This window comes from Bufo gargarizans, chromosome 10, assembly GCF_014858855.1.
Source record: "Bufo gargarizans isolate SCDJY-AF-19 chromosome 10, ASM1485885v1, whole genome shotgun sequence".
NCBI lineage: Eukaryota > Metazoa > Chordata > Amphibia > Anura > Bufonidae > Bufo > Bufo gargarizans.
This window is the reverse complement of record NC_058089.1, coordinates 122,915,740-122,934,145: the sequence shown is the minus strand read 5'-3', so window position 1 is coordinate 122,934,145 and position 18,406 is coordinate 122,915,740. Positions and strand designations below refer to the sequence as shown.

The window sequence follows — 18,406 nt, the reverse complement described above, 5'->3', positions numbered from 1 at the left end:
CCTTTTCCTCCACTTTTGAGGGGAAAAAAGTGCGTCTTATAGGGCAAAAAATTGGGTACCACATCCTTCCTACTTGCATATAGTTAAGTGTCCTCTTTTCAGGCACTGGAGCTGCAGACAGTGGCTGCGGTCAGCTGTTCTCTACCTCGCTTATTTCGAGGATTTATCCTAATGTCTGAGACTTTCTGTTGAATGAATCTTTAAAAAGGTTGGTCACTTGCTTTTCCTTAGGAGAGCCCCCAACAATAAGCTGATTCTGGGGTGTCCTGCTGCTGTAACCCCCCAGCGATGAGCTGTAATCTATGGGGAACCTGACAGGAAGAGTCCATCTTCCCTGCAGCACCACCACAGGGGAAGTGAAGCGTTACACAGCTTCCCATCTAACCCTAAGGAAGCAGGGACAGGTCAGGTCCTCCAGACTGAGAGACACTCTTTGTAGCTGCTCTTTTTACTCTGGCTAACAGATGAGGGGATACCCTAATTCACAAATTGAAAATGCGGTTTCTAAACCAGTAAAACACTTTAACCCTGTGACCTCTCTAATCCCACATGCAGAAATTGAAACCAAATATGACAAGAAGATGCGTGTTCTGCGAGATGAGCTAGAGCTCCGCAGAAAGACAGAGATTCACGAGGTTGAGGAGCGGAAGAACGGACAGATCAACACTCTGATGAAGAACCACGAGAAGGCCTTCAGTGACATCAAGAACTATTATAATGACATCACACTCAATAACCTGGCTCTTATCAACTCGCTGAAGGTACGTAAAGCAAGGAATCCTCCAGCGGGGGACAGGAGACTGGCATTAATTCAGTAAAATGTCTCTACAGTATTTAGTAGGAACCTGGTCACTCTGCCGGGATGGTGACCTGGTAGAGGCAGACTTATGGCCTGGAAGGGACAGAAACCTGCTTGACACCACAGCTGCAGGATTTTTTTTTAGGCCATTTTTGGAAGTGTTTGACTTCTGCATGTTTAGTGTTTCACTGTACATAGCATCTGCAGAATGCTGAAATCCATTAGCTCCGTCTCCATAATCTCTCTCTTCTCCTGAACGATCTTCTAAGTTGATTTATGGCCATACATCCGTTTAGCAGATCATTCAGGAGAGGAGAGAAAGGGTCTGAGTTCTCTTGACAGATTTTGACGCTTGCTTCGTACTGTAAAACATAAAAGCTGCAGAAACCAAGTGCAATTTGGCTTCTGCAGCTTTTCAGCCAATAAGGCAGGGTTCATATCACGTTTTTCCCATCCGTTTAACATATACAAAAAAAGTATACGTTAAACAGATTCCTCAGACTGATGCCATACAGTAGCATCCATTCACCGTAAAGTTCCTTTGTAAAAAATAATGAAGATTACCCTTACCGGCAATTGGATTATCCTGAACCCATGACAGCACCACGACAGAGGCTTCGCCCCCATAGACAGGAACCCTGAAGTACAAAAAGGCAGAGGCTCTCCTCCCACTTCAGTATGTCTTTCCAAGGATGAGAGGAACTCTGTCCACCAGACCGCCGCCTTACAGATATCCTCAATAGAGACAGCCCAAGAGGTAGAAATGGCCCTTGTAGAATGGGCCCCAAGGCCTACCGGAGGAGACTTCCCTGAAGCTGAATACGCCAAAGATACTGCTGACGTAAACCATCTGGCAAGAGTATTCTTAGATGCGGTATGGCCCTTAGTCTTCCCCTGAAAGACAACAAACATGGAGGAGGATTTCCTCCAGTCTTTAGTTTTGGACAAATATTGCAGTAAGCATCTTCTATCGTCCAGGCAATGAAAGGACTCTTCAGGCAATGAAGATACACTTCAAAGTGCTAGGAGACAAATCAATTTGCAAACCTCTTTGAAGAAATTCTAAAATCTGGCATCTGGCGGAGCTTGGGAAGGGATGCATCTAAAATCTAGACCAGCAAAACTTAAAAACTTCCTCCATACTCTGGCATAGATAGAGACTGTAACTAGAGTGTTGACTAAATCAGAAGAAAACCCCCTATTGATCAGCAGGATCCTTTCAAATTCCATCCTGTCAGATGGAGGTTCCCTATCTGTGGGTGAAACACCGGACCCTGAGATAGAAGGTCGTGGACTTCTGGAAGGACCCAAGGGTCCGTCACAGACATCCTCCTGAACCACGTCCTTCTGGGCGAAAACGGAGCTATTAGGATTATTCTCGCCTGATCTTCCCTTATCTTCTGCAGAACCCTGGGGATTAAGGGGAAAGGCATAAGCCAGAGGGAAGGCCCATCTGTGGAGAAAAGCATCCAGACCACAGGGGATCCCTCTGGCGACAGGGAAAGAACTTCTCCATCTTTTTGTTCTGGCTTGAGGCAAAAAGATCTATCGAGGGGAGACCCCAACTGTTTGTAATCATCCTGAAAATCTCCTGGCTCAAACTCCACTCCCCCTGAGAAATCCACTGACGACTCAGAAAATCTACCTGGATATGTTCTGTCCCCTTGATGTGAACTGCAGAAATGGATTTGCAATTTCGTTCCGCTAAAGAATCTCGCCCGCCATTAACATCAGACTCCCGCTTCTGGTATTCCCCCCCCCGTCTGTTTAAATAAGAGACTACAGTCTTGCTGTCCGACATAACTCTGAGATGTCTGTCTGACAGTAACCAAAGAACTTCCAACATTGCAAACTTCATGTTCGAGGAGGCTGACTTTAGGCTCCCCATCCATAAGCCCTGGACGGATTAATTCAGAATATGAGCCCCCCCCCAACTCCAGGGGCTTGCGTCTGTTGTTAAGCCTAGGAGACCCTCCTTCCTACAAGGAGCCCTCTGAATTAGGATTGTCCCTTATCAGCCACCATCTCAGATTTCCTATTTCCTAAAGTCCGTATTGAAATCGCTATGTTCTCGTCTAAGGGTTCTTTTTCCATCTTTTCCAAGCTGTCAGTAGGTCCCACTGCAGGTCCCTGGAGTGAAACTGGGTCCATACAACAGCAGGAATACAGGACGTCAGACTTCCCAGAATTGACCAACCTTTTCTCAGGGATATCTTTGGGTTCTTGGTTAAGTCTCGAATCCTTTCTTTTAAATTCCCAATCTTCTCCTCCGGCAGGAAGCACTCTTGAACTCTTGAATCCAGGAGTAATCCCAGGAACGTCTGACTCTGGGAGGGCTCTGCTCCGGATTTTTCCCTGTTCAGGATCCATCCCATCTTTTCTAGGATCTGGGACACCACTTCTGCTTTCTTGCAGGACTCTCTGGTTTCTGCTACGATCAAGAAATCGTCTAGATAAAGAGAATGTCCCTCTCTCTGATGTGAGCCCCCATCTCTGATATCAGCTTCGTGAACACCCCCGTGTATTGTATCTAGAATCCAAGAACTGCTTGAAGTCTGTTTCCGTGCAGGTAGACATTTTGCTAATCTTCCTCCTACATGGCATCTGGCGTCATTGTTGATCTGGCTTCTTCTTTTCTCCCAAGGACTGACTGACAAAGGAACGGTCAGATCTCCCTCTAGCAGCAAATGATTGAGCAGGACATGTTTTCTTTTTATCTGCAGCCTTCTCTAAAAGCTTGTCTAGTGCAGGACCCAAAATATATTCTCCCCCGCATGGAAGAGCGCATAATCGCTTCTTAGAAAGCAGATCTCCACTGCAGCCCTTCAGCCACAAGGCCCCACGCGCAGAGCTAGCCAATGCTGGCGATCTAGCTGCAGAAGCATCCGCTAAGAAGTGCTTTTTTAATGGTGGGAAGCCCTGCTAAAATCTCCTCCTTAGGGCATCTGTTTTTAATCTAATCCCCTAACTTAGAAAGTCAGACAATTAAAGATCGGGCCGTACAGGTGGACGCAGCCGAGGGTCTAAAGGTAGAAGTGGGGGCTTCCCAGACGCCCTTCAAAAAACCATCTGCTTTTTTGTCTAACGGGTCCCTAAGAGAACCCATGTCTTCAAAGGGAAGACACGATCTCTTAGTTACCCTAGAAATGGCTACATCAGTTTTGGGGGCTTTATTCCAGGAAGCGCAGTCGTCTTCTGTAAAGGGGTATTTTCTTTTTAATATTTTTTTACCGGAAAAAGGGGTCTTCCTATTTCCTGAAGAATAAGATGAGGCCTTTGAATAAGGGTTCTCAAGGGAAAGAAGATCCGGTTTCTGTTCTGAGTCAGAAGAACGTAAAATAATGGTTGAGCCCTTTTAGACCTGTTTTCTTTTTGCAACTTTTTTGCGGCCATAGAAGAACTAACATCAGACGTCACCAAGGACAGTAGATTTTTATAAAACGAGGGTGACTCCTCGGCTACAGTTCTGTCAATGCAGCCCTGACTTAGCTTTTTTGAATACTCAGAAGACACAGGGGATCGGCATATAGCGCACTCCTTATTTTTCCTCTTGGCCAATGCCCTGTAACATATATATATATATATATATATATATATATCATTAGTATAGAACATATAAAAGGTGGCCAGTGGCCGCTCACCCCCCTTAGTAGGTACCAGCGCTGGAGTGGCAGGAGGATGATCAGGAGTATCTTTCCTTTCTTCCTCCATCATGGGGTTTTCTTCAGGGAACCCACCAGGAGACACTCACCTGCAGTTTGTATTCCCGCTAGACCTGCCGGCAGCTCATTGTATGCGCTTCCCCTGACGCCATCAATGATCACGCCGTTCTTCCAGAGCACCATGCGTTCCACACTCAATGTACTCCAATTCCTGTTACGCCGCTCCAGCTTCCGGAAGTGTCTGTTCCTCCCCCAGGCAAAAAAATAATTTCCTATAGTGCGTACCAACGCCACCAAGCAAGCTGCCCCCAAGCGCTCCAGAGCCCTCAACTGGCTACCGCGCCTCTGCTGACCCCCAGCGCATCACCGAATGCCACCCACAGGGAAGTCGCAGGTAAGAAAGGCACCCAAGGGAGAAGCTCTACCATACTCCAGGCTTCCCTCCAAAGACAGGAAACCATACTGAAGTGGGAGGAGGGCCTCCGCCTTGTTGTACTTCAGGTTTCCTGTCTATGGGGGCGAAGCCTCTCTCGTGGTGCTGTCATGGGTGAGGGGAAAAATAAAATAAAAAAATATACAGTACAGACCAAAAGTTTGGACGCACCTTCTCATTCAAAGAGTTTTCTTTATTTTCATGACTATGAAAATTGTAGATTCACACTGAAGGCGTCAAAACTATGAATTATCACATGTGGAATTATATACATAACAAAAAAGTGTGAAACAGCTGAAAATATGTCATATTCTAGGTTCTTCAAAGTAGCCACCTTTTGCTTTGATTACTGCTTTGCACACTCTTGGCATTCTCTTGATGAGCTTCAAGAGGTAGTCACCTGAAATGGTCTTCACTTCACAGGTGTGCCCTGTCAGGTGTAATAAGTGGGATTTCTTGCCTTATAAATGGGGTTGGGACCATCAGTTGCGTTGTGGAGAAGTCAGGTGGATGCACAGCTGATAGTCCTACTGAATAGACTGTTAGAATTTGTATTATGGCAAGAAAAAAGCAGCTAAGTAAAGAAAAACGAGCGGCCATCATTACTTTAAGAAATGAAGGTCAGTCAGTCCGAAAAATTGGGAAAACTTTGAAAGTGTCCCCAAGTGCAGTCACAAAAACCATCAAGCGCTACAAAGAAACTGGCTCACATGCGGAGCGCCCCAGGAAAGGAAGACCAAGAGTCACCTCTGCTGCGGAGGAGAAGTTCATCCGAGTCACCAGCCTCAGAAATCGCAGGTTAACAGCAGCTCAGATTAGAGACCAGGTCAATGCCACCCAGAGTTCTAGCAGCAGACACATCTCTAGAACAACTGTTAAGAGGAGACTGTGTGAATCAGGCCTTCATGGTAGAAGATCTGCTAGGAAACCACTGCTAAGGACAGGCAACAAGCAGAAGAGACTTGTTTGGGCTAAAGAACACAAGGAATGGACATTAGACCAGTGGAAATCTGTGCTTTGGTCTGATGAGTCCAAATGTGAGATCTTTGGTTCCAACCACCGTGTCTTTGTGCGACGCAGAAAAGGTGAACGGATGGACTCTACGTGCCTGGTTCCCACCGTGAAGCATGGAGGAGGAGGTGTGATGGTGTGGGGGTGCTTTCCTGGTGACACTGTTGGGGATTTATTCAAAATTGAAGGCATACTGAACCAGCATGGCTACCACAGCATCTTGCAGCGGCATGCTATTCCATCCGGTTTGCGTTTAGTTGGACCATCATTTATTTTTCAACAGGACAATGACCCCAAACACACCTCCAGGCTGTGTAAGGGCTATTTGACCATGAAGGAGAGTGATGGGGTGCTGCGCCAGATGACCTGGCCTCCACAGTCACCGGACCTGAACCCAATCGAGATGGTTTGGGGTGAGCTGGACCTCAGAGTGAAGGCAAAAGGGCCAACAAGTGCTAAGCATCTCTGGGAACTCCTTCAAGACTGTTGGAAGACCATTTCAGGTGACTACCTCTTGAAGCTCATCAAGAGAATGCCAAGAGTGTGCAAAGCAGTAATCCAAGCAAAAGGTGGCTACTTTGAAGAACCTAGAATATTACATATTTTCAGTTGTTTCACACTTGTTTGTTATGTATATAATTCCACATGTGTTAATTCATAGTTTTGATGCCTTCAGTGTGAATCTACAATTGTCATAGTCATGAAAATAAAGAAAACTCTTTGAATGAGAAGGTGTGTCCAAACTTTTTTGGTCTGTACTGTGTGTGTGTATATATATATATATATATATATATATATATATATATATATATATATATATATATATATATATATATATATATATATACAGGAAACCGGACAACACTCCAGATAAAAAATAGTGGACTATTTTTTATCTGGAGTCCTGTCCGGTTTCCTATGATATTGGGTAAGCAGCTATACCCTTGGACCTAGCACCCGTCCTCTTCATTTGTCCGGTGCGCCATCATGTTTCAGTGTGTGTGTGTGTGTGTGTGTGTGTATATGTATATATACACACTTTTTTTACTGGACTGTGCAGGATACAAGAACGTGGTGGGTTGTGTCAAACTGAGGCATAAAACGTGAGGTGAACCCACCCTAATACATGCATTTAGGTAGAAGAAATGGCGCCAGTGGTGTCCATAGCTTTTAACGGACTAGTGCTGATATTTTGGGTTTGCATTCAGATGTCCTCAGAGGTTCACCCTAAAGCAGTATCACCACAGACGTGTGGCTTCCATCAGCTGAATCCTGGGATACACATGGGCTAGCTATGTGTCCGCTATGCAGCTGATGAGAGGAGCAGACGGGACATTAATGGATACTATCTCTCCATGCCTATTGTTTCCCCCCCCCCCCCAAGATAAATCCCACTACTCTGACCATACACATTAGATGTACAGTATATGGCCTCATGCACTCCAGCTGTTGTAAAAGTACAACTCCCACCATGCCCTGCTGAAGGCTGATAACTGTAGGCAGTGTGGGCATGCTGGGAGTTGTAGTTTTTTCAACAGTTGGAGAGCCGCAGGTTGGCCATCCCTAGTCTAATGTATATGGGGGTCTCCCGGTTCTCCACTCCTAATAGCAGATGGCTGTTGAATTTCAATTTGCCCAACCCTCTTGTTCTCGGGGAGGTAAGCCATGGCCAGAGGAGTCTGGCAGCGGCTTTCTCGCCACTCTGAATTCAGAACACATGCATGCTCAGCCGAACAAAGCCTGAATGTGCACCAGGGTGGGTCGGGAGAGATCCCGCACTTGGCCGACAAATATCTCATATATAGCCAGGTTAAGGCTTCATTCACACGTCCGCAATCCTGTTCCACATTTTGTGGAACGGAATTGCGGACCCATTCATTTCTATGGGGCCACACGATGTGCTGCCTGGACCTGCAAATGCGGATCTGCACTTCCGGGTCCGCAATTCCGTTCCCGAAAAAAATAGAACATGTCCTATTCTTGTCCGACAAGATTAGGAATTTTATATTATAGTGCCGGCGATGTGCGGTCCGCAAAATGCGGAACTCACATTGCTGGTGTCTGTGTTTTGCGGATCCGTGGCACCGCAAGACACATACGGATGTGTGAATGGACCCTAAGAGGTGTCTGCTGGCTCCTTATCCAGATCCCACACATTCCCATTCACCTGATCCACACAGGCAGGTTTACGGCGAAGACTGATCAGTCCTCTAAGGCTGTGTTCACATGTGCATCAGATGCTCTAGTTCGAGTCCATCTCAGATTCGTGCGCACTGTGTCTGACTGAAACCCGACGGACCCTTCACAGTCAGTGGTGTCCATCAGATGCCATTTGTTTCCGTCGGTTTTCTGTCTCTGGTGTGAACACAGCCTTAGGATCTTTTCACACGTCTGTTTTTTCTTTCCTGATCTGTTCCGTTTTTTGCTGAACAGATCTGGACCCATTCATTTTCAATGGGTCCTGAAAAAAAACGGACAGCACAATGTCTGATTTTTTTTCAGGACCCATTGAAAATGAATGGGTCCAGATCTGGTCCAGATCTGTTCAGCAAAAAACGGAACAGATCAGGAAAGAAAAAACGGACGTGTGAATAGACCCTTAGGCCCCATGCACACGGCCGTTGTTCACAGCCGTGTGCGGGCCGTGGAACCGCGGCCTGGATCCCTCCTGAGAGCAGGAGCGCACGGCGTCACTGGTTGCTATGACGCCGTGCGCTCCCTGCTGCCGGCACAGTACAGTAATACACTGGTACGATCTATACCAGTGTATTACTGTACTGTGCCGGCAGCAGGGGGCGCACGGCGTCATAGCAACCAGTGACGCCGTGCGCTCCTGCTCTCAGGAGGGATCCAGGCCGCGGTTCCACGGCCCGCACACGGCTGTGAACAACGGCCGTGTGCATGGGGCCTTAACCTGATTTTACATTCGTAGTCATTTCTGGCTGAAATATTGCATTGTAATGAACTGATGAGACTCCATTGTAACGGCCCTTTATATGACCCACATTACAGGAGCAGATGGAGGAGATGCGGAAAAAGGAAGACCGGTTGGAGAAAGAGATGGCGGACCTCCAGCTACAAAACCGTCGTCTCACTGAGCCCCTGCAGAAGGCTCGGGAAGAGGTGGCTGAACTCCAGAGACAGCTAGCCAATTATGAAAAGGACAAGAAGTCTCTGGCAGTAAGTCTCATGCTGTGTAATGCCGTGTGACTGTGCGCCGGTCATGTTCTTCTCACTAGGAAGACATCATTTCACGCCAGAATCCCTCAGCTCGTATGTCCATATCCTCAGCAGCTTGATATCATTGTGATTGGCTCAATAGGGCGTCTGCCTTGAAGGAGATCTCGCGGTTACCACGTGCTGAGCGCTGGCCATCTATCTGCTCTTTAGGACGTCGGCGTCTAATGGAGTTTTCTATGTTACATTCATTCTTTTGGGCCGCAGCACAGCGGGGTTAATTCCCAGGATGAGGTGGCTGTTTATACGTGCATTTTGGTGGGATGCAATTTTGGCAGCATTTTTCAGACTATAAGGCCACTTTCACACTAGCGTTTTTATGTTACGGTATTGAGATTCATCAATACCGGAGAAAAACGCTTCAGTTTTGTCCCCATTCATTGTCAATAGGGACAGAACGGAACGCTCCAAAATGCATTCTGTTCCGTTTAGTTGCGTTCTCAGACCAGAGAGTAAACCGCAACATGTTCTAGTTTGCTTTCCGTCCTGGGATGCGGAGCGAGACGGATCTGGCATGACCCACAATGCAAGTCATTGGGGACGGATCCGTTTTCTCTGGCACAATAGAAAACTGAGCCGTCCCCTAATGACTTTCAATGGAGTTTATGACGGATCCGTCTTGGCAATGTTAAAGATATTACAACCGGAGCCGTTCGTATCGGATACAGATGGTTGTATTATCAGTAACGGAAGCGACTTTTGCTGAGCCCTCCCGGATCCAGTAAAAACACTAGTGTGAAAGTAACCTAAGACGCACACTTTTTCTCCCCCAAAAGTGAGGGATAAATGGCAGTGCGTCTTCTAGTCCGAATGCTAACGACCTGTTCCATTATGGAAGCAGTTATTATTATGCAGGCGGCGCGGGGAGCGGTGAAGGAAGTGCTGTGCGGCTGTACTCGTCCTCCCTGGTCTTCTGGGCCCTGCTCTGCATACAGCGTCGGGATGTAAGCGCGCACTATGACCTGATGCTGTGCGACGTCAGTTCACATAGTGCTGCGCGGACCGGAAGAAGACCAGGGAGCAGCGAGTCCTGGATCTGCAGTGCCATCCGAGGCAAGGGGGTCTTATCTGAGGCTGATGGAGGCTGGGGGGTCTGATCTGAGGCTGGTTGAGCTTGGGGGTCTGATCTGAGGCTGATTGAGCTTGGGGGTCTGATCTGCAGCTGATGGAGACTGGGGGGTTTGATCTGAGGCTGGGGGGGCTCTGATCTGATGCTAATGGTGGTTGGGGGCTCTGATCGGAGGCTAATGGGAGGTTGGGGGGCTCTTATCGGAGGCTGATGGAGGTTTGCCAGGTCTGATCTGAGGCTGATGGAGGTTTGCAGGCTCTGATCTCAGGCTGGTGGAACTTGTGGGTCTGATCTGAGGCTGATGGAGCTTAGGGGTCTGATCTGAGATCTGATTTTGGGGTCTAATGAGGATTCGGAGTCTGATCTGAGGTCTGATAAAAAAAAAAAATCTCTTATTTTCCTCCTCTAAATCCTGGGTGCATCTTATAGTGTAAAGAATACGGTACTTCTCATCCCATTGTACTCCATAGCAGTTCATGGTACAGCAGTGCAGATTAAACCTGGCGGCGTGTAGTTCCCCAGGGCTGGATTTAAGGGGTGGCAAACTGGGCAACTGTTCAGGGGGGACCCCCAGGAGCAAGCTAAAGCCACACATATAAAGCAGGGGTATATGGCGGTATTATTTAGGAACTGAATTGCAGTATTATATGGGTTTTGTTAAGGTTTTATTTTAAAAAAGTTTGGATGCTGCATATTAATGTTCGACATAAGATATTATGTGGGTGGTATATGGAAGTATTTTCTACGTAGTACTATATGGCGATATTATGTGGGCGGAAATTATGAGAAAATCCTAAATATGGCAAGTGGCGGAGCTCTTTGCTGGGTGCCCAAGATCGCGTTTTTATAAATCAACCCTAAGGCCTTATTCGCACAGTCAGTGTCTGGTCAGTGATTTTCATCAGTGATTTTGAGCCAAAACCAAGTGCGGGTCCAAAACGCAGAACAGGTGCAGATCTTTCCCTTCTACCTTATGTCTGTGTAGGATCCACTCCTGGTTTTGGCTCACAATCGCTGATGGAAATCACTGACCAAACACTGACTGTGTGAATGAAGCTTAAGTCTCTGTTCACACAACGTGTCCTGCTGACATAATTTTGATTGGTGGGGGGTCTGGGTGCTGAGACCCCACAGATGGGAGAATCGCTCAAGCATGTGCTGATAAAACCTCTATGAGCCTGTGGTCAGCTAGCTCCTTCCTCACTATAGCAATTGGTGGGGGTCCTGGCACCCGGACCCCCACTGATTAAAACGCTTGATGTGTCACTATGACGGGTAACAGCGGTCACGCTCTAATCATTGTCTATCCCGCGCTCGTTACTCTCACATCTCTGCCATGTACTGTGAGCGCTTGTCACTCTCACATCTCTGCCATGTACTGTGAGCGCTCGTCACTCTCGCATCTCTGCCATGTACTGTGAGCGCTCGTCACTCTCGCATCTCTGCCATGTACTGTGAGCGCTCGTCACTCTCACATCTCTGCCATGTACTGTGAGCGCTCGTCACTCTCGCATCTCGGCCATGTACTGTGAGCGCTCGTCACTCTCGCATCTCGGCCATGTACTGTGAGCGCTCGTCACTCTCGCATCTCGGCCATGTACTGTGAGCGCTCGTCACTCTCGCATCTCGGCCATGTACTGTGAGCGCTCGTCACTCTCGCATCTCGGCCATGTACTGTGAGCGCTCGTCACTCTCGCATCTCGGCCATGTACTGTGAGCGCTCGTCACTCTCACATCTCTGCCATGTACTGTGAGCGCTCGTCACTCTCGCATCTCTGCCATGTACTGTGAGCGCTCGTCACTCTCGCATCTCTGCCATGTACTGTGAGCGCTCGTCACTCTCGCATCTCTGCCATGTACTGTGAGCGCTCGTCACTCTCGCATCTCGGCCATGTACTGTGAGCGCTCGTCACTCTCGCATCTCTGCCATGTACTGTGAGCGCTCGTCACTCTCGCATCTCTGCCATGTACTGTGAGCGCTCGTCACTCTCACATCTCTGCCATGTACTGTGAGCGCTCGTCACTCTCACATCTCTGCCATGTACTGTGAGCGCTCGTCACTCTCACATCTCGGCCATGTACTGTGAGCGCTCGTCACTCTCGCATCTCTGCCATGTACTGTGAGCGCTCATGAATAAATGATTACAATAATTGTCTTCCTGCAGAGCACAAAATCCCGACTGAAGTCGACTGAGAAGGAGCTAAACGAGCTGAAATGGGAGCATGAAGTCTTAGTGCAGAGGTTTGAGAAGGTGAGTGCTGGAAGAGCGCAAGCTCCTGAGCCAAGGACTGCTATTTGTGGAGTAACAGAGGGGGATATACTCGGCATCCGTTACTCCGAACTTTTCAGGGCTTTGATGTCCAGAGCAAAATTTCCCTTTTTCAAATGCTCGATTCTAAAGCCAGGTTCACACATGACCGAAAATACAGCCGAGAACAACTCTGCGTTGTTGTTTTTTTTCATTTCCACAGAAAAAAAAAAAAATCGCAGGTACTACATATGGTTTATTGCAGAGGGTGTTTAAACAATGTTTATTAAGCAATCTAACAATTTATCATAAGAGGCATAAAGTGCTCACACTTTCAGATATATACCCGCGCAAGTCAGTGTCGCAACAGGCGTGTCGAAGAACAGTCAGCGAAGCGCAGATAGTAGTAAGGCAGGAGGGGAAAAAGGAAAGGGAGAGAAAGACAAGAATATATATATAATATATATATATTTATACACACACACAGGGAGGGCCATTTATATGGATACACCTTAATAAAATGGGAATGGTTGGTGATATTAACTTCCTGTTTGTGGCACATTAGTATATGTGAGGGGGGAAACTTTTCAAGATGGGTGGTGACCATGGCGGCCATTTTGAAGTCGGCCATTTTGAATCCAACTTTAGTTTTTTCAGTAGGAAGAGGGTCATGTGACACATCACACTTATTGGGAATTTCACAAGAAAAACAATGGTGTGCTTGGTTTTAACGTAACTTTATTCTTTCATAAGTTATTTACAAGTTTCTGACCACTTATAAAATGTGTTCAATGTGCTGCCCATTGTGTTGGATTGTCAATGCCACCCTCTTCTCCCGCTCTTCACACACTGATAGCAACACCGCAGGAGAAATGCTAGCACAGGCTTCCAGTGTCCGTAGTTTCAGGTGCTGCGCATCTCGTATCTTCACAGCATATGCTGAAACTACGGATACCGGAAGCCTGTGCTAGCATTTCTCCTGCGGTGTTGCTATCAGTGTGTGAACAGTGGGAGAAGAGGGTGGCATTGACAATCCAACACAATGGGCAGCACATTGAACACATTTTATAAGTGGTCAGAAACTTGTAAATAACTTATGAAAGAATAAAGTTACGTTAAAACCAAGCACACCATTGTTTTTCTTGTGAAATTCCCAATAAGTTTGATGTGTCACATGACCCTCTTCCTACTGAAAAAACTAAAGTTGGATTCAAAATGGCTGCCATGGTCACCACCCATCTTGAAAAGTTTCCCCCCCCCCACATATACCAATGTGCCACAAACAGGAAGTTAATATCACCAACCATTCCCATTTTATTAAGGTGTATCCATATAAATGGCCCACCCTGTATATATATATTAGTGGATATAAAAAGTCTACACGCCCCTGTTAAAATGTCAGGTTTCTGTGATGTAAAAAAATGAGACAAAGATAAATCATTTCAGAACTTTTTCTACCTTTTTAATGTGACCTATAAACTGTACAACTCAATGGAATAACAAACTGAAATCTTTTAGGTGGAGGGAAGAAAACAAAAAAACTAAAATAATGTGGTTGCATAAGTGTGCACACCCTCTTATAACTGGGGATGTAGCTGTGTTCAGAATGAAGCAATCACATTTAGAATCCTGTTACATAGGAGTCGGCAGACACCGGCCATCATGTAAAGGGCCTCTGATTAACCCCAGATAAAGCTCCGCCGCTCTAGTTGGTCTTTCCTGAAGTTTTCTTAGTCACATCTCACAGCAGAAGCCACGGTCCACAGAGAGCTTCCAAAGCATCAGAGGATCTGTGTTAAGCCACACCCTTTGGGGTGTGGCTTAATGATGTCGGTATTTTTGGTTGGGAAAAGTGGCAGCCCTAACCAGAACCGGTAGGGGGAAGATCCTGTGGGTGTCAGCGGTGTCATTGTACAGCTGGGACTTGTAGTCCTACACATACAACATGCTGCCGAGTCTCCCAGCAGTTTATTCACTCCTTTTATGTATATAATGCCGACCATCGGATTTACAGTGCTATATATTTGGCGATTGCGGCTGTGGAGTCCTGGCTATTAGTATATCGATCCTTTCGGCGCAGTGAGGTGGTGCGTCTTCTCCTTCATAGCCAGGCCGCGTCCCCCAAATCCGCACCGCAGGTCAGTTTACGCTGTGGTTTTTGTACGTCACGGGAGAATGACATAAATTCTCATCCATTTTGCTGCAGATTATTATTATTTTTATATATCATTTCTTAGTTTACCCTCAATTTTTATGTTGTTTTTATGAGACATTTAGGGCTTTCTTATTACTTAACATTGAAGTTGATAAAGTGGGATTTTTTTGGGCCTTATTTAGAGAAATCTGTCGTGAAAAGGCACATTTTTTTCATTTTTCATCACTTTTAACCCCAAAATGAATCCTCTGATTGTTCCTCACTGTAGCATTCAGAACAGAGGCCCCATATTAGTTTTGGTTTCAAAGACTCTATAATAATTTTCTGTGCATCTCCTCCCCTGACTACAGCCGAAAATCATCCAGGTACAGAGAGGTAAAAGCTGCTAGGTCCGGGGCAAATGCTGTATGAACATGCGCCGTCCGTGGCGCACACGGGGGACTGAAAATCGCACGGGCACCATCCATGTGGCCTGCAGTGATGGATGCAGCCACTTGAATGGGTCCGCAATCCATTTGCACTGCAAAAAATAGAGCATTTTTTGGGGCGATGCAGAGGCACAGACCGAAATGCCATGGATGCGCTCCGTATCTGCCAGATTGAGTGAATGGGTCCACATCCGTGATACAGTGCGCACACGGCCGGTGCCCGTATATTGGGGTCCCGCTGTTTGCAGGCTGCAATACAGGCGCAGGCAGCACATGTTCGTCTGCATGAGCCCTTTAGGGTAAGGATCCATTCACATATCCGAATAATGGGTCCGCATTCCATTCTGCGGAACGGTGTGGACCCATTCATTTCAAAGGGGCCGCAAAAGATGCGGACTGCACACTGTGAGGTGTCCTGATCCGTAGTTCCGTTCCGCGAACCCGCAAAAATGATAGAACACGTCCTATTCTTGTCCACAATCATGGACAAGAATAGGCATTTCTATCATAGGACTTCCATGTGCGGTCCGCAAAATGTGGAACAGACGTGGCCAGTGTCCGTGTTTTGTGGATCCGCAGTTGCGGATGTGTGAATGGACCCTATGGTACATTCTGCATGACAAGAACGTCATGTATGAACGCAAAGCACCTTCATGTTACATAGGATATTTACTATACACGTGGTTTCTGAAAAGCTGTGCTTTTTTTAGTTTTAGTTTTTTTGTCTTATTTTCTACATTTTACTATATTTATCTATTAATAGTGGTCCGGCGGCCCCCGTCAGACCTGATTGATTCATGTCCTGACAGCAGCACCAGAACCAGAGAGGGTTAATTGCGGTCAGATGTGAACACTGCTGTGACTGAGACCTTCCTGCAGCACGGGGCTGGGTGCCATCGTTGGCACCTGACTAGTTCATTTGTGCATTCCATAAACGCTGCACATTGCTGTAGCATGCTAGGGGTTGTAGTTTCTGAAAGGTTGCAATTGTAAAATGTCAACCTATAAGCAGTTAAAAACACACATAATACACGTGAACATTAAAAATGCGAATTCAGTATGGTATAAACTGGTATTGAGAGCTAGGTGTGCAGGGTAATGGAGGTTAATGTTGAGCAGGGATCAGCAACCTTCGGAAACTACAACTCCCAGCAGACAAACATGCTTGGCTGTTATTACTCTCGTAGAAGTGAATGGAGCATTCTGGGAGTTGTTGTTTCTGAAATCAGCTGATCCCTGATGTAGAGCATCTCGTTGTCTCCTTTTGCATGAGTCGATGGAGGGTGCGGTTTACGAGCATTAGAACTTCCCTGGTTTTTAGTACCTTGTGCGCTCCTTCCTCCGTAGATCCAGAGCGAGCGAGATGAACTGTACGGCAAATTCACGGCGGCAATTCAGGAAGTTCAGCAGAAGAACGGATTCAAAAACTTGCTCCTGGAAAGGAAGCTACAAGCCCTGGGAGACACTCTAGAGAAGAAGGAAGCGCAGCTCAACGAGGTGCTGGCCGCATCCAACCTGGATCCCGTCTCTCTGAGCACGGTTACTCGCAAGCTGGAGGTACGAGACGCTTGACCAGTGTAGAACAGACCTTTCATGTGGCGTTTCTTATGTACGAGGGAACAATCCTTTCTCTTGTTCCACACAGGACGTCTTAGACACGAAGAATAACGCCATTAAGGACCTGCAGTATGAACTGGCCAGAGTGTGCAAGGTAAGGATTCCTAGCAGTGGGAGTACTGCTTTCTGCTGAGCCCAATTGTGTCCACTAGCTCGGATTTGGTGGTTCATCATAAGGGTTAGGGTGCATTCACACGACCGTATAAATGGATCCGCATCCGTTCCACAAAATAGTGGAACGGGTGCGGACCCATTCATTTCAAAGGGGCTGCAAAAGATGCGGACAGTGCGCCGTGTGCTGTCCGAATCTGTAGTTCCGTTCCGCGGCCCCGCAAAAAAAACATAGAGCACGTCCTATTCTTGTCTGCAGCCACGGACAAGAATAGGCATTCTCTGTATTATTGCTCTATTGATGACCTACCCTCAGGAGATGTCAACAGTATCAGATCGATGGGGTCTGAGTGCCGGCACCCTGTATGACGAGAACGCTGCGCTCGTATGAATGCTGCATTCTCTTCTCTGTTCACCTGCTCACCGTCGACATTGCAGCAGCGAGCAGTGAATAGAAGCGAGCCATCCCACTGAAGTGACTGGGACGGCGGAGCTGTGATTATATCTACTGAAACGGTTTATGCTACTTTCATCTGCATCCGTGATGAGCGGATCCGTTTGTATTATCTGTAACACAACCAAGACGGATCCGTCATGGACTCCATTGAAAGTCAATGGGGGACGACAGATCCGTTTTCTAATGTGTCAGAGAAAACGGATCCGTCCCCATTGACTTGCATTGTAGGTCATGACGGATCAGTTTTGCTCTCCGCATCCCAGGATGGAAAGCAAACCGCAGCACGCTGCTCTCCGGTATGAGGACGGAACGGAAGGCATTTCGGAGCGCTCCGTTCTGTTCAGTCCAGTTTTGTCCCCATTGACGATGAATGGGGACAAAACGGAAGCGTTTTTTTTCCCGGTATTGAGATCCTATGACTGATCTCAGTATCGGAAAATATTAATGCTAGTGTAAAAGTAGCCTTAGACAGGTCATAGAAGTATGGTAAGTAGGGGCCGACATTGTTACTAGGGGGCATCGTGTTCCTGCCTGGAGAATTGGCCCCGTGTGTGCAGCCAACTCTCCATAGATATTAGTGGGGAATGGCGGAAATCAGTGCGTGGGATTTTCATATGATGTAATTAGTCCGTCCCTATAAATGATATCCGTATATCGATTTCTAAAATGTCGCTTCCAATTTTCTGAACACTTTTTTTTCTTCCCACGTTCAGGCGCACAATGACCTGCTCCGGACATACGAAGCCAAGATGAGGGCATTCGGAATCCCTGTAGAAGAGCTGGGGTTTAACCCTCTGGAGAGCCTGGTACCCGGGCAGAGCTTTGGGCAAGGACCAGCGGGCTTGGTAGCAGCCAGCACTTAAAGCTGTACAGACCCATTCTTTCTGGCAGGAAGAGCGAGGAGTCATCCGACCCGTGCCGTCCTTACCGATAAACATTTGCACATGGAGGCTGCAGAGTATTTATTTTTTGAACTAAATTTCTAACATTTTAAAGACTTAATATTATATAAACTATGACAAAGAAAAATATCAACGCTGTGCCTTTATTTCTGCAAGGTGGCCTCAGCGATGTCCTTGGGTCGAGGCTACTCGCATTAAATGACGCACTTGGTGGCCATAAACCTTGAATAAATGTCGGCTGAACCCATCCTTTTCAGCATAATAGGGTCTTCACTT

The 18,406-nt window shown here is 46.9% G+C and overlaps 1 protein-coding gene across 1 annotated transcript in view; it reads left to right on the top strand.

Annotated features, from left to right (window-relative positions):
- Window positions 1-18,401, top strand: part of GAS8 (growth arrest specific 8) — a 36,029-nt gene extending 17,628 nt beyond the window's left edge. Inside the window, exons 6-11 of the mRNA XM_044270690.1 lie at window positions 556-761; window positions 8,918-9,085; window positions 12,377-12,463; window positions 16,391-16,600; window positions 16,689-16,754; window positions 17,942-18,401. Of these exons, the coding sequence (XP_044126625.1) occupies window positions 556-761; window positions 8,918-9,085; window positions 12,377-12,463; window positions 16,391-16,600; window positions 16,689-16,754; window positions 17,942-18,091 (887 nt within the window). The 3' untranslated portion in view covers window positions 18,092-18,401. The remainder of the gene's footprint in view (window positions 1-555; window positions 762-8,917; window positions 9,086-12,376; window positions 12,464-16,390; window positions 16,601-16,688; window positions 16,755-17,941) is intronic.
- The last annotated feature ends 5 nt before the right edge of the window (window positions 18,402-18,406 follow it).